The sequence below is a fragment of the Mus pahari genome, chromosome 8 (genome assembly GCF_900095145.1).
Source record: "Mus pahari chromosome 8, PAHARI_EIJ_v1.1, whole genome shotgun sequence".
Classification (NCBI taxonomy): Eukaryota; Metazoa; Chordata; class Mammalia; order Rodentia; family Muridae; genus Mus; species Mus pahari.
Genome location: NC_034597.1, coordinates 108,245,247 through 108,261,771, shown reverse-complemented (window position 1 = coordinate 108,261,771; position 16,525 = coordinate 108,245,247). Strand labels below are relative to the sequence as shown.

The window sequence follows — 16,525 nt, the reverse complement described above, 5'->3', positions numbered from 1 at the left end:
CTCCTCCTCCTCCTCCTCTTCTTTCTTCCTTCCTCCTTCTCTTCCTTTTTTTTTTTTTTTTAAAGACAAGGTTTCACCACATATCCCTGGCTGGTCTAGAACTTGCTATATAGACTATCTGGTCCCGAACTCCTAAGGTCCACCTGCCTCTGCCTCCCAAATGCTGGAATTAAGGTGTGAACCACCATGGCTGGCCTAAGATGAGAGTCAGGCCCCCGACTCCTGAGCTTAACTAAATCCTCCTCCTTCAGCCTCCGGAGTATCTGGAATTATAGCCATGGACCAGTATCTAGTAACATGTGCATAAGCTCTATCACTCGTGATGGCCACTGTGTCGCCTGATCAGAAGCCACCCTCTCTAGCAGCCTCTCATCCCTTCTGGTTTTACTTGGACGATTGTGATCAGTTCAGGGCAGCTTGGTGAGCCAACACCCACATTTGTAAGGCAGCACCAAACCTCACAAGTAGACAAACTCGATGCGTGGAGCAGGTGGTATGTGTCTGACACACCTATGTGTTCCTGTTAGCCCCCGATGCAGCATCTGAGGTAATCCGAACAAGCCCGAGCTGCTCTAGTCTCAGTGCCTAGGGCACTAATGGGGAGGATCCCATTTCTATGGGCAAGCAGGCCCAGACCGTTTGGGTCTGGGTGAAAGTTAGGTACACCCAAATATCCGAGGCTTCTCCCATGGGTCGCGAGTCACATGGAGTACAAGTTTCCTGGGCAAGGGCTTGGGGAACCTCTGTGGTAAAGTGCTTACTGTGCAAGCAGAAGGACATCCATGTGAAACGGGGAGGCATGGTGGCGTGCACCTGTGATCTGGGGAGCTGGGGACAGGAGACTCCCTGGGGCTTGGTGGCCATCCAGCTTAGCGTACATGTGCACGCACGTGTACATACACACACACACACACACACACACACACACACATTCAGCTGCTATGGTGAGCTGAGTGTGACAGCTCATAACCTATAATCTTACTACTCAGGCGGAGGAGGCAGGAGGATCAAGAGTTTGAGAGCAGCCTGGGCTAAAGATCAGAGGCTGAGCATGTCTAGGACCGGGCTGGGGCAGGGTATGAATACAGCCAGTCATCCCATAGAGAGATAAGGTAAGATGTGATAAATGAGCGAAAAATTATGTCTCCTGGATGACCACCCCCACTCTGACCCCGGGGAGCGTAACAGAACAAGTGTGAGCTATTTCCTATCTCCCTGTTCCCACTGGGCTGGAGAGAATGTGCAGCATTAGCCACATGACCCCTGAGTGTGTTTCTGACACTGTGCCAGCAGGGCAACTGTGCTAACAGGGTAGCTGAGCATAGCTTGTCCACAACCATTCATTCCATGGAGCTTGGACCACAAGTGTGTGTGTGTGTGTCACAGGCTTGGACCACAAATGTGGGTCACCATCTTAGACCACAAGTGTGTGTGTGTGTGTGTGTTAGTATCAGACCCTAATCCTGACCATTGCCATCACTGGCATTTTTCTACCGTATTTTCTGTTTTCACTCACAGAAGTTTAAAAAGCAGGAAAGCTTTCAGGCGGGGTGTAAATAAGCACATTAACCGATCAGGAGGCCAGTGCTAATGACTATGCTGGCACACACTAGGCATTCCTCTGCTCTCCCAGGTGGTGCAAGGAGACCATAGAGCCAGCATCTCCGCCTTCCAGCCCCAACAGCCTCTCTGACATTACCCAACACCTTGTGCCTACCCTTCCTGGGATCACAAGATTGTCAATGCCAATCAGATCTTTCTTGAGCTCGTGCAGCTTCTGGAAGTTCTCCATCTTGATCATGGTACCGTGAAGCTGTGCCACCATCTCTGTGATCTCCGCCAGCGCAGCTGAGGAAGGGAAACAGGCTGCAGCTCAGCACCGATGGGACTGTCAGCCCAGCACTCAGGATGAGCTTATCCCAAGATGCTCTGCCTTAGCCAGTGCGACGCTCCAGGCCTGCTCCATCCTCAGACCCAACAGACATTTACTGGGCATCCATTGGTCAGCAGGATGGGAGGAGGCTCAGAGGGGACAGTGGGTGTCTTAACCCCACGGTGCTGATGTACAGAGGGACCCAGGGGCAGCCTCTTGGTCTCTGTATCCTAGTCCCTGATCAGCGAGGCCACCTCATGTCTTAACAGGTAACACTCAAGCCCATTTAACTTTTAAGGACAAATGAACCCCACTAGTGACTAGAGAGACAGAATGCAAATTAATCAGGCTTGCTGAGAAAGGGGGGGGGGGTCACAAGCCCTGCCTTTGTTGGTGACTCCTCTAAGCTGGGAAGGGCCTTTAGCCATCTCATCCAGGCATAGCTGACTGGTAATGCCAGTGGTGTGAGACTAGATGGCAGCAGAGAGGGCATCCCCCTGCAGTGGGCCTTCAGTGGGAGTACTGAATCTCAAGCAGGCAGGTGGAGGCAGGCCTCTGGGAGCGGGCAGAAGAATGAACTTTCTCTGGGATTTTAGTCCCTGACCCCGAGTGCAAAGGAGAGGGTTTGTGCTAACGGGGAAGAAAAATAGCATTTTCTCTCTCAGCATCACCTTCCCATAGGAAGAGCAGGATGTAACCATCACACGATGGAACCCTGGGATGCGACATCAGCCCGTCCACAGAGACCCCCAGTGAGCCCAGCATCCTGCTGTGGGTGCGTGCACCCGCATCCCTACCTCTGCAGTCCCTGAAGTCAGCATGGTTTGGAGGGTGGTGCTTGCACAGCCTCTCCAGGACGTGCTTGTAGTGCATGAGCCGGTGCAGCGGGCGCAGGAGGAAGGTGTTGAGTGGCAGGTAACACACCTTCTGCAGCTCGAAGTCTCGGCAGAAGTGTTCCAGCCGCCGCGAGCCCTTGATGGAGGTCTCCAGGGCCTCCAGGGCCTCGCTGTGCTTCCACAGGTGGGCCGCCAGGTGCTTAGGGTGGAAGCAGAGGGTCACGTCAGCACGTGCTCGCCGGCGTGACGTGTGAAAACCGGGGGACCTCTGTGCTTGGGATCTTACACATTTTATTTTTCGAATGTCGCTACTTTATTATTTCAATGAGCTGCTAAACGTGACACAGAAAACTCCGGGAAGGCAGTGACCGGTTTAAGTCACACCTGCATTAAGAAGTGGATGAGCTACGGGAGGAATATCAGAGGCCTAAACGCCCCTTGGAAAACTAGCGGCAGTGCATGGTAGGCATGCAAGGCCAGGCTCCACTTTCTTTTGTGTGCCTTGGGTCTGATGTGGGCAGGTGGGTAGTTCATGGTGTGGGCTGGGGACCACGTGCTGCAGAAAGACCTGGCTGGGGATAAAACCATAGGCGAGGCTCTCCTGGTCACGTTATAACCAGTGACATGATCTGACACACAACACGGCGGCACTGTGCGGAGCTCAGCTCAATTCAACCCACACAGTGAGGGCACACAGGAAAGACGGCCACAGGGCACGTCGTTGTGCTCCTGTGCCCTGACCAAGGAGCAGGCTGACTCTGCTTAGCATGGGCAAATGCAGTCTGGTGCCTGGGCTGGGGGCGGGGCAGCAGAGACACAGCAAGCAGGCATCGCTGCTGCTAACCCAGCATACTACATTTCTAGAATCGTCTGCTGCTCCCCTCCTTGATTTATAAGAATCTTTTAATAACCAACAATAAAAACCAAAATAAAACAAGACAAACAAAAATCATGCATCTCAACTCTCTCCTCACGATGGCTTCCAGTATCCCCCAGTCTATTTTTGTTTGGCTTGCACAGAACCCCATGCTGCGATCCCTTGTGGTTGATGTGGCACTGAAATGCCTTAGAGGCCGAGGCTGCTGGCCAAGCACAAAATGTCGGCCTGTGGACTGAGGAATGCAGTGCCTGGCACAAAATGTATGTGTGTGTATGTATGTGTGTGTGTATGTATATTTTTGTTTGTTTTGTGTGTTTTTGTTTTTGTTTTTGTTTTTTTGAGACAGGGTTTCTCTATAGTCCTGGTTGTCCTGGAACTTACACTGTAAACCAGGCTGGCCTCTGCCTCCCAAGTGCTGGGATTATATTTTTAGTCTTCCATGCTGGTTGATGGAGATGGCAGATTACCAGCTTTTGGTGGAAGGGCGGTGGGAGTTCTTGGCAATCAGGCCTTAGAAGGCCACACAGTGGCTGGTGATTGTTATGGAGGAAATGTCCCTGGGAGTGGGGGTAGGGCCGGATGAGTCTCCCCTGACTCCTGAGTTCTGCAGCTATGCTCCCAAATAAGGCAGGGGTTGGTTTTTCTTTCCAGATAAGTGAGAGCTAGAATGGGCTGAGAAAAGCATGCGGCAAGAGGAGAGCCATCTTAGGGATGGCCGGTGACTGAGGTACAGCTAACAAGTCACATCATGGAAGAAGGAAGCTAGCTGGGTCAGGCTGCATCTGTGCCAGTCAGCCACAGGACACTGGGGAAGATAGAACTGTGACTCTGTAAAGACCCAGTGTGAGGACAAAGGTGACCAGCGGAGGAGGCACAGTGAGCTTAGCTCAGACAGGGTTGTATATCACAGCCTAGGCTGGTCTCGAGCCTGAGGTCCTCCTGCCTCAGCCCCTGAGCAGCTGGGCTCACAGGGCCACCAGGTCCAGCTCCACAGTGCATTTTTAAAGGTATCAATTAAAATGATTCTGTATGGGCTGAAGAGATGGCTCAGTGGTTAAGAGCACTGGCTGCACTTCCAGAGGTCCTGAGTTCAATTCCCAGCAACCACATGGTGGCTCACAACCCTCTGTAATGAGATCTGATACCCTCTTGTGGTGTGTCTGAATAAATCTTTAAAAAATGATTCTGTATGATGCTGTCACAGTGGGACTTTTCTTCACACTCAGAACATCTGGTACCAAGAACGAGCCCCAAGTGTTTCATCAACCTTAGCTGTATTAATTATAATTACATCAGTGAAAAATGTTACGAATAGTGAAAACCATGAGTGTTGGGGGGGGGAACCCTATGCACTCTGGATAAAACTGAAAATTGCATTGAAAAACCAGAATATACTTTTAAAAGGCTCCTAGAGATCACTCTGACATCGAGTTCTGTGCACCCACCTCACAGTGCTAAGATTCAGCTGTCAGGCTATGCACAGTTTCCTTGATTGATACCCGACACTTCACAAGCTAACACAGCTTCTCTCTGATGCTGCCCCACACTGCAGCACAGTATGCTTTAAATACAGTCAGACACTGATGCTTCAGCGCCTACTGAGTTACATGCTGATCTTCATTAAAAAGTGGGGAGGGCTGAGGACATGGTGGAGAAGGAGAGTGATGCGTGATGTGTGTGAGGCCCTCAGTTCAACCTTCCAGCACCACACACACTCCCATACACAAACAAACCCCATACATATACCAAATACATCTCCTATATTCATACCCCCACATTCATGCCCCATATACACACACCACACATACCATACACACATCCCATATACACATAACCCCATACACACACCCATATACACCCCCATATACATACCCCCATATACGCATACCCTATATATACACCACATACATACACCTCATACACACACCCCATACACACATACACCCTATACACCTACCCTCCACCCCACACCATATATATACACATACCCCATATACATACACACCCATAACACCCCCATACACACACACACCATATATACCCCCCATATACACACACATCACACACACCCTCTATACCCCATAACAACACCCCCACACACACAGATAACCCCTCCACACACAATCACACCCCACACAGAGCAGGAAGTTGACAGGAAATGTCTTGAGCAGCTCCTCATCCCAACACAGTGAATGACCTAGCCAAATGGAGAATGGAGTAAATCGAGCCTCACAGCACCTCAGTCCTGTGGGTGCCCTCCGACACAGCAGCTCTCTTTACCATGGACAGTGAGCGGGTAGCACTACTGGCCGGCCGACTGTACTACCCATGTCGGTAGCACAAGCGCGCGGCTGCCCTCTTAGGGTTCGTCCCTCTCTTGGGACACTTATCAGGGACTGAGGCTACTGGCCCCAGCTGCTGAGATTTAACACTCCTTAAAAATGCAAACACAGATGTGTTCATCAGACAAGCTGTGTGAATCAGAGCAAAGCCTTCTGTAGTACAGGTGTCACTAAATGTGTCCAAATGGGCAAGCAACAATCTTAAGCAATGGTAGGAGAGGATTATGGGTTAATTCTCCTTAGCTCTCTTGGTTATACTCTCATTGTAGATGCTGCTGTTCAAAAACAGATTTGCCTTGAATGGGTTTAAAGACATGGAATTCACTGGAAGGCCTAGATACTCTGGCATCTAGGATTTTGTCATGCACAAAGGACATCAAAACAGCTGTCTGAGGAAACATTCAACAGAAACATTGTCTCAACCCCCAACCAGTCCCAACCAGCTCACCTTCATGCCCTGAATGTTTTTCAGCATGACGTCCCCGATTCTTTGGTAATCTCCTCTGATGTGGGCATTTGAGCGGCCTTCCCTGCGGCATGAGAGGTAGACACACAGAGGATGTTAGCGATGGCACACCCACTTGGACATCTTTCTCCGATCATCCAGCTGGATTCCTCTCCAGTGGTTCCTATGTATTTTTCTCCAGAGCATATACATTAAGTGCTGGAAGGCATCTAAATTAGCCCCTGTTCAGTAGAGACGACTTCCTCTATCCAGGCGTGATTCCAACACTTGAGAGGCTGTGGTAGGAGGATTGTGAACTCAAGGCCAGCCTGGGCTATATATATAGTAAGACCCCATCTCAAAACCAAACCAGCAAAAGATCTCCATTTGTTGTTGAAAGAGAACCCTGGTTGCGTCTGATGGAATTTTTTTTTCCCCTTCTACACACGTGTCAGGAGATCAGTCAGCAGAAACAGCGCTCGCACCAATTGGTTATGCACCGATTCCATCCTTAGGACTAAGAGACACTCATAGGGAGCAAGACACCAACCCCAAATCAGGGGCTCTGTTCCTGAGAGACCTTAGGAAGGAACACTGTAACCGAGGACTGTCAGGAGATCCATTCCTGGAAGGGGAGGAGCAGATGACAGAGAGAGAGGCAGGATGGGTGGGCAACTGGAGTAGGGGTAAGGCAGCGTGGGGCCCTCCTTCACATACAGGCCTCAGCAGGTACTCCTAACTCAGGGCTCGACTAGCAAAGAGAAAACAGTAGTAGTACTTGCTGACCATTCCCTGAGTAGGGCGAGCACAATATAGGAGCACACATGATGGTGCTCGAGGGCCAGGAGCACAGAGACCACTGAGGCAGTGCCAGGGTGTACCTGCTGTGCTCCCCAGCCTTTCAAGCCTTCCTGCTCCATCCTCTCCCCCCAACCCCCGGCTGCCATAACTACCTTGCTTCCTCTCCTAACTAAACAGCGATTCTGTCCCCCTGTATCCACCCCTGCTTACGAGATTCTGGAATGATTCCTGTAACCCCCTTTGCTGCCTCTCTTCTCTCCTTCAGTCCACAAGGAGCCACCCTCCCTTTCTGCTCTCTCCTCCTTCATCCAGGTCCTCCTCCCCTACTTCCCACGGCTTCAATCCACAATGCCAACTCTTTACTGTTCTTCAAGCCTACAGACTCGGAGTCTGTGTTTCTCAGACCTTCAGATGACCTGCCAGGGTCACCAGGACGATGCTGGCACCCGGCTCAGACCCCGGTGCAATGCTTGGCCTAGTGCTAAGTCCTGTAAGTCCTGCTCATTATCCCCTCCCTCACTGTGAGTTTATGCTGTCTCTAGCATTCTGGGTTATTATATGTCTATTGAGTATAACATCTGGCCATTCTGCTGGCCCTGGTCTGGTTGATAATTTAATGATGGCTGCACCACCTAAACACTTGACAAAAGGAGGGAACTGAATTCACAGAAGTTCCTGCCTGAAGGGTGCTGTCTGAGGGTCGGAGGCGTTCCTGCTGCGCCTTCGCCAGGGCGCCTCATTAGAGCTACAAGGTTCTTCTTCCCCCCACCCCCACCCACCTTCGTACCAGAACCAGGAAGATGCTCCATCACAGGAAGACTAAGATCAGGTTCCTCACAGAATGGCACAGACCCGCCCTAACAGAGGGAAGCCACAACTCGCCCTGGAGATTTCCTGGAATCTACGTGGATGGCCCAGAATTACAGATACATAAAATGGCACATGTGTGAAAGGTCTGCTTAGCTCAAAGAATGTGAAGTTATGTGTGAAAGGTCTGCTTAGCTCAAAGAATGTGAAGTTAGCCATTTCTGTGGCAGTGGCTTGGGTGGAACGGGCGGGGAGGGGGTAGATTCAGGCCTCTACTAAAGCAAGCACTTCCGCACGCATGGCTAAACAACAGCCCAAGACAAAGCAAACATGCAAGGGGGAGGGAAGGGCAAGAGTGCGAGGCAAACTCAATTACTTCACTCCCTCCACCCTGAGGTGTGATCGCAAACGTGTGGTGATCCTCCTGCCTCAGCTTTCCAGGGAGTAGGACTATACCCACAAGTCTGTAAGTCTGTGTCAACACACGCCTGCCAACTATTTGCTTAAAAAATCTACTGGTATTAAAACCTTCAACAGGGGACTTCTTTCTTGTGTTCCGCTTGCTGTCATAGCGCTCTCTCTCTCTCTCTCTCTCTCTCTCTCTCTCTCTCTCTCTCTCTCTCTCTCTCACACACACACACACACACACACACACACACACACATGCCTGGATTCTTATTCCAGAGAGAACACTGGGTGAGAGGTACTGGTCAGTCTGCATGCAGCAAGAAGCCACATTTCTAGGGCATTAGCTCTGGGTGATGTCATGGGAACAGGCTGCAGCCATCTAGACCTGTGTACAGCATGGCACATCTGTCTGCCCTGCCCTCCCAGATCAGACAGAGCCCCGAGGCAGTGGGTCCAAACACAGGACAAGCCCACGGGCCTGGGAACAGGCCCCGAAGGCTTGCTGCTTCATGTGGGATTCTCTGAGTCGACACATCTAAGGCATTTATCTTGCTAAGAATAGCCCAAAGTTCATTTTATCATCAAGAACATGGAAAAGCAATTCTGACTTGTCCAGAACATCCTCTGGATGTTAACCCCACAAGAAAAGGGTCCTTGTTTGGAAGGCAGGACCACCTATTTGTTGTCTGGATAATCACTGCACTGTGACAGCCAAACATTCTTCTGATTGACCATTTCTATTTCACTTAGGAAAACCACGATCTACACAGCGTGATCAACTTACTTCCAGGAACACCTACATGTGATCTCACATGCAATGTATACAATGTGTCCACATTGAGACAAATACCATGCATTTTGGGGCTGTTTGGTCCTGAAGGAACACTTGGACCAGTGTGAGCTGGTCAGTCACTTGGCAGCAGACGGACCAGGAAGGAAGGAGACAGCAAAGGACATGAAAGCAACCATCACCAGCCAGTGGGCGGGCCTGACCCACAGTAGGTCTCTCTGGGCCTGAAGCTTCTATGCCAGCTTCTACCCCAGCAGCCCTCTCAGGAGACAGACAGACAGATGCTGCAGAAGCAGGTGGGCAAATCCTGTCAGAGGCAAGGCTCAAATCCCAACCCAGGTTCAATATAAGATCCACTCAGAACCCGAGATGAGGCGTCTCATAGCACGCCAGTGGCCTGTCTGCACGCCTCCCAGTTCTCCAGCTAGGGTACACGAGGGCGAGCTCTGAGGGCCAGCTTGGAGACTCACTCTGTGTGAGTGACGCAGCGCAGACCTGGTGCCTAGGCTGGCAAAGAGAAGAAGGTGCAGGCACGACTGCCAAGCTGCTGGGACCCACACATGGAGGAGCGTGACCAGCTCCTGAAAGCTGACCTCGGACCTCCATCCACGGACGGTGCTGTGTTTATTTGTACACACAGAGAATTTTTTTAAAGAATAATTTTTAAAAAGTTCACTGAACTTGTGGTATTCAAAGGAGCGTCCTGCAGTGATAAAAAAGTTCTCTTAAATCTGTTACCCACGGTAGCAGTCTTTTCCACAATACCTGTGGCTAGAGATACTGAGACGCCGAATTTAACTCGGTGTTTACGTGGCTCAGCATGGCCAGGGGCCCGACAGGACACACCTGCACGTGTGTGTCATTCCTGGTTGTCCTTTCACTCCCACAGTCATCTCGGGTGCTGACAAAACAACTGAGACATCAGACTCTGTAGGCGTGAGTCACCCCTGTCTGGGGAGCAGGGCTTATGCACTTTTCAAAAGTAGAGTACTGTGCAGGTCAGGAGAGGGGGACGGGGTGCATGGTGCATGGGTGCGCACACGTGTGCATGGACAGGATCACTCGACATGGACCACAGGGGATGGCTGCTTCTTTCGAGAGGGCGAGGAGCGAAAGTGGCCGCTTTGGAGCTGAGAGCCTCTCTCTCTGCTCTGTAGCTGTGTGGGGTACATGCAAAGGCCTGCAGCCGCGGGAAGGGGTTCCTTTCTAGAGCTGTCCCATGCAGGCCTCATAGTCTCAGGCCAGAGGACGAGATCAAGCTCAACCTCAAAGCTGTCACCTCAGGCAGCGCAGCATCCGGGACGACGGCCAGGACACCCGAGGGAGGTGCGGAGAACTAACCCCCTCCACCCCTACCCCCGCCCCGCCTGCTGATCAGGCAGAGACAGGAGAGGAGCCCTCAAGAAAGGAACAGGGTGTTCAGTATTCAGCTCAAAGCCCAGTGCTGTGCCACCTAACGCATCTGACTGGACTCAAAGGGCTGAGGTCTCCTCTGGGTCTAAGTAGGAGTTTATCTTCAAACCAGGGCAGGCCTGGTGTGAAAGCTGACTGGATATAAAGGACAATTCTGCTTGCTTTTCCAGCCTTCATGATGGTGAGGGAAAGTAATTTGAGACAGCATATGGACAGCTCAGAGAGGGCAAGGGGAGCCAGCGCGCAGGCAGGGGCAGTACCACGAGCAAGGTGCCGCTCTTTCTTCCGCTGGCCCTGGAGGTCCCTGCGATTTGCAAACTTGGAGAAGCTGTCTCTGGACAGGTAGCTGTGTGCTGGATGGAAGGTCCACCCATCCCAAGGTCGGATCTGGGTGGCTTTCTCTGCGTGTGTTTGAACAGCTGAGTAAGCAGGACTTTGCTTTCAAAAGGAAAAAGAAAAAGAGAGTTCCAGCCACATCTCAGAACTCATCAAACCAGTTACTGTTCTGTTCTGAGGAAGGCGTATGTGGGCTTTGGCCAGCTTGGCGTAGCCTTGGGCCTCCATCCTCTGCTTGGGTGTATTTGCATGGTGCAGAGGGACAAGGGTGTTAACAGACTGGGGGTGACTGAAACATTCCAGAAAGCCTCCTGACATGAGTTCTGCCTTGGTTTTCCCACCGCTGACAGGTCTACAGTTCCCTGTGGGCCCGCCAAGGGGAAAACCACACTTGCATCAAATCTGAGGAAGTTCTCATGCAGCAAGATGTTCTATTTCTTTCTTTTAACAGCAATCGTTGAAAACAGCAATGGACTGGGCATGGTTTAATCCCAGCACTCGGAAGGCAGAGGCAGGGGGATCCCTGTGAATTTCAGGCCAGGCCAGTATGATCTACAGATCAAGTTCCAAGAAAAAACAAAACCAAACCAAATCAAAACAGAAGAAAACCCCCAAAGCCAGAAAATAGCAAGGAATAAAATCTACAGTTTGACACCAGAACAGGACACTGCTGGTTTGTTCTCACAGGACACAAAGCATGCTCAACTGGAGGGGAGGGAGCGAGGCCTGCACAGGAAACCCATCGTCAGCAAATCTAAGAGTGTTTCAAATTCAGTTAGCTTTTTAGAAAGCTTTCTGAGGTTGGGCCAGGAGATGGCTTAGTGGGAAGTCAGTGGCTGCCAAGCCTGAAGTTTAATTCCCAGGATCCGTGGTTTTGTTCTGTTTAAAGCCAGACGTGGCTGCTTACGTCTGCCCATCCCAGCACGCCCGTGGCCGAGATGGGAGGCGCAGGCAGCAGAATCACCCAGAAGTGTGTGGGCCAGTTAGCCTGGAGTGTGCAACGCGACAGAAACAAGAGACTCCGCCTCAGCAAGATGGCAAGAACCAGCCGCCCAAAGTCAGCCTCTGACCTGCACACACCTACCCATCACACACATATACAAAATCAAATACAAATCCCAAAGCCATCAGCTTTCCTCCTTTCTGTGTGGGGCACAGGACGTGGAGCCGGTTACCAACACTTGATCTTTACACGTATGAAATAGCCCTGTGAGGGGCACCTTCCGACTCACACTTTACAGGTGAGAAAGTCCCGCTCAGCTGGATGTCTACCTCAGATTCTGCTGTGATCCCAGTGATGCCAGAGCCTCGTCTGTGTGTGCTAGCAAAGTGTTCTATAAGTCATTTTGTTTCTTAACTATCTTAATTAACATGAGTTAATTAACCTGTGTTTCCCAGACACCCTCCTGCCTTTCCTTCTTTGGTTTGTTTGTTTCCCATGTGATAATACATAGAAGCATAAACCTTTACCTAAACTTTCTCTCTGTCTATTTGTCTGTCCATAAAACTCCCTTCCTAATAGACTCAGCTGTGGCCCATGCTTCTCACTGACTGTATTCAGGCCATGGTCAGCTGCTTTATGTAGGCAGTACTGTCCCTTATGTCCTCCAACGCCAGGCTAGAAGCAGACCCTTTGCAGACCCTTGGCCCACTACCTTCTGTGAGCAAAGCCCAACCCACAGAGTCACCAATCACATCAGTCAGCTTCTTGACCCTACCACAGAATACTGGGGACAAGCTACTCATAAAGAGAGAAGGTTTACAGAGCTCAAAGCCTTCCTGGTGCACGTTGGGTAGGAAGGCAGGTGGTAATGGTGTGATTGCCTGTTGTGACAAGGACTTACACTGTGAGTCAGGAATCTAAGAGGACAGTCCCCGTCCCATAATCTCCCTCCCAAAGCTCCACAGATCCTCTCTAAGAGCTACTTTGGGGATCAGTCCTTTAGCAAACAGAACCACAGTCCATTTCCTTCATGCATGGAACTCATCGTGCTGGCACACTGAATAAAGAAGTGCAATTCAATTCACTCTGTGAAGTGCAAACCAAAGAATCCTATGTTCAGTATTTACCATTTACTGGGCAGAGGTGCCAGCTGTTCCCCCAGAAGCCGTGTCCCCGAGAAAGTACCCGAGAAATAAAACCCCAAAGTCCAAACTAAATAGGGCTGACAAGAGCCTAGAAATCTGCATTTTTCAAATCCCTCCATGGCTTTCATTTGCACCATGGATAACTACTTTCTGGAATGGACAGGCGCCCTCTGCTGGAGCGACTTAGAGTTGCAGTGCTCCCCACTATGAGCCATTCTCAGAGGGCTAGCCTACAGGTACCAGAAAAGCCTGCCATGTGTTCCAGGCCGAGGTCCCTTTATTTTTCCAGTCATTTCATTGTGAATGACAAACAACCTCATTGCTTCTTTCCAAATGGGAACCTTAGGTTGAATAATTTGACCTCAGACTGGCAGCAACCCTCCTGCCTCCACACTGAAGAAAGCAAAGCTTCCTTTTGAAGCCTTTTACTTAAACTCAGCTCCTGCTGAAGTGGCCGGCCACCCATTTCCCCATCCTCAGCCAGGCTGGGACCTGTTAGTAAAGCTGGCCAATCCCTCCCCCCAGGGAGGGCCATTGCACACGCTAATGCACTTAGGGATCGGAGGGCTCAAGCTGGCTCCACACAGCACAGTGGTCTTAGAAATCAGGCATGGGGCTCTGCTTTTCTATTAAAGTGATATTCAACGGCCTTAGTCTGAACGGCCAGAGATAGCAGCCTCAGCGTGGGCTCGGTCAGGACCTCACTGTCACTGAATGTCCCCCTCCTTCCCCGCCACTTCCCATCAGAAAGCAAGGAGGGCACAGCACAGATCTGCTGCTGCAGGAGCACAGGAGCAAGCCTTTTTTTTTTTTTTTTTTGCTGCACTTTCAAATATGTACGTGGTAGACAATCAACCCCCCGATGTGTGTGACTGATGTGAGCTCCAAGTGCCTTAAAAAGGCCTACAATTTTTTCCTAAAAAAGGTTCTATTTTAGGTAAAGTTACATCAGATTTTCCATTCTACAGTAAACAAGGTTTTTCCAGTTTTTGTTTTGTTTTTTTTTTTTTTTTAAATACTGTCATCTTCATTCCCATCTTAGGGTTTTATTTGGTGTTTAGTGGAATCTTTTTTTTTGGGGGGGGGTGTTTACTTAAGAATTTTTTTCACCCACTCTTCCGTGGATGGATATTTAGATCACACTTATGTTTTAGTTCTGTATTGGATGTCTTCGCTCATGCCATTTCATGATGTTAAAATATATCCTTATGGGGCTGCAGAGATGGATCAGCAGTTAAGAGCACTTGCTGTTCAGCCACCGTGACTGGAGCTCAGATCCCAGCACCCAGGTAATGTCAGGTTGGTGCTTACATGCCTCAAACTCCCAGCTCCAAGGGACCCTCCGCTGTCTTCTGCCCTCCATCTGCTGACAGGTGAATACACCTGTACACACACATGCACATACACTCCTGTAAGCATGTGTCTGAGCACGCACGCGAGGGCACACACACACAAAATATGAAAAAATTATATCCTGGGCTCTCAGGATGGGTAAAGGCACTTTTCGCACAAGTCTGGTGACCGGAGTTTGATCTCAGAAGCCACATAAAGGTGAAAGGAGAGCTCAATCCACAGAGTTGTCTCTCAATCACATGTATAAGGTAGCATGTTTACCACAGACACCAGGTACATAGACTGTAATAATAAAACATATTTATATCCTTATGACAAGGTAAAACTGTGTGCATATGTGTTGCATAGACTGTATTTTCAAAGTATTCTTTAAAACCTATTAAATGCAATACAGCATTTTATATGTGATATATATATATATACATACACAAACATATACAATGCATGTGTAGCTTCACAATAAGTGTGAAGCAAGCAACAGTGAAATGTTACCTCACAAACACTTCCTGTCCCTCTACTTACCATCCCACAGTCCCTGAGAAGCAAGTATCTTTACTTTAAAATAACCATATAATTAGCACATGAAAGTCCATTTTGAAGAGTCCCCAATCAAAAGCAAAAAGATAAGGAAGATCCAAACACATAGTAGCTCACTGGAAAATACTTTAAGGTTGGCTTGCCTCAGACTTTTATCTCTGTTGGTTGTATGGGACAACGTGAAATCAGACAGGGATGGTGATGTGATGGTGTGGACTGTAACACCAATGTCAAACTGGACTGTACTCACCACAGGGCAAGTCGTTGCTCAATTTCCTTCAGAAAATTGGTATGGAACTTGTGTAAAGGTTCAAAATTCGGGAATATGAGACTCTTCAAGGCTTCCGGCATAGAGTCCTCTTTGCTGACTGTGCTCTGAAACCACTGGGGAAGAGAGGGACAAGTCAGAGGTGGCTGTGCCCTGAGACACTGGGATAGATGGGGACAAGTCAGAGGTGGCTGTGCCCTGAGACACTGGGATAGATGGGGACAAGGCAGAATGTGTACCAAAGGCAGCAGGAGACCATGCACTTTCTCGTGGGCTTCTGGGCATTTCAGAGCTGTCAAGGGCAGAGGCCAGCTTTCCTGCTCTCCCCTTTCTATTCCATGGGGAAAAGTCCCTATCTCTCTACGGTTGCTCTCTCAAATGGTTTCCCATGGCTTTCAAGCCAAGCCAATCTCTTCAGCGAGGAACTACTTGAACCCAGGCCTCATCCAGGCCAGCTCGGTGGGGAGTAGTGAGGTCAGGATGGCAGGCTACCATTTGCTCCATCCCTTCAGGAGCTGTCCTCCCTACCCTTCATGAAAGCACTGGGCATAAAGAGGGCACAGCAGCTGCTGTTACCGATGTGAGTGGGAGCTGTGCTCCAACTGTGCCAGGCTCCCTCTACACTGCCTATGTTCATTCTCAAAATCATTGGGTCGAAGTCCCCTGGGAACACCCCCACCCCAACACACACAACACCATCACCACCACCACCACCACCACTGTGCTTTTAGACTGGACAGGCCTGGTGACAGCAGTCACAGTCAGTCGGTGGCACTTTCCCCACCATGGCACAACTGACTATAGCGATAACCCAAGGTCTCCCTCAAGGAAACACAAGCAGTTACATCTTATGATGAGCAAACCACAGAATGTTCTGGATCAGTGCCCACAGATGGTAGACTTTAATTTTCACTTTCTCTGCTTTAAGAACATCTTTCCCTTGCACTTAAAAATCACAATCATAATTTCTTGAGAAGAACATTCCAAAATAAATACACCATTGACGTTGACTGCCATAACCCAGGGTCAGGATGGGTAACCCTTACAATTAAAGTCACGGAGCCTAACATTTACACAGTGCCAGCCTCCAGGCAGCAGGTGACCATGAGGTTAACTACACCATAGACGGTTCTGCACAGGAGGAAAAGCCGTACACACCGAAGCGATGACCTCGAGATCCTTCAGGTACGTGCGTTCTGTGGTGGAGACTTCCTTGGCAATGTAGTATGCCTTGTCGGTTGGGAATCTCTGCAAAATCCACAAAAGAACCAGACATAGCGGTCATGTTCGAGTGGTAGACATAGCGGTCATGTTCGAGTGGTAGACATAGCGGTCATGTTCGAGTGGT

At 49.9% G+C, this 16,525-nt stretch overlaps 1 protein-coding gene across 5 annotated transcripts in view; it reads right to left on the bottom strand.

The window, feature by feature from the left end:
• The window catches only part of Farp1 (FERM, ARH/RhoGEF and pleckstrin domain protein 1), a 237,565-nt gene that overhangs the window by 7,771 nt on the left and 213,269 nt on the right, over window positions 1–16,525 (bottom strand). For all 5 annotated transcript variants that reach the window (XM_029541596.1, XM_021203293.2, XM_029541598.1 and 2 more), the window contains exons 15-19: window positions 16,336–16,425; window positions 15,160–15,293; window positions 6,380–6,461; window positions 2,671–2,908; window positions 1,718–1,848 (exon numbers count right to left, since the gene is read on the bottom strand). In XM_029541596.1, coding sequence (XP_029397456.1) covers window positions 1,718–1,848; window positions 2,671–2,908; window positions 6,380–6,461; window positions 15,160–15,293; window positions 16,336–16,425 — 675 coding nt within the window. The remainder of the gene's footprint in view (window positions 1–1,717; window positions 1,849–2,670; window positions 2,909–6,379; window positions 6,462–15,159; window positions 15,294–16,335; window positions 16,426–16,525) is intronic.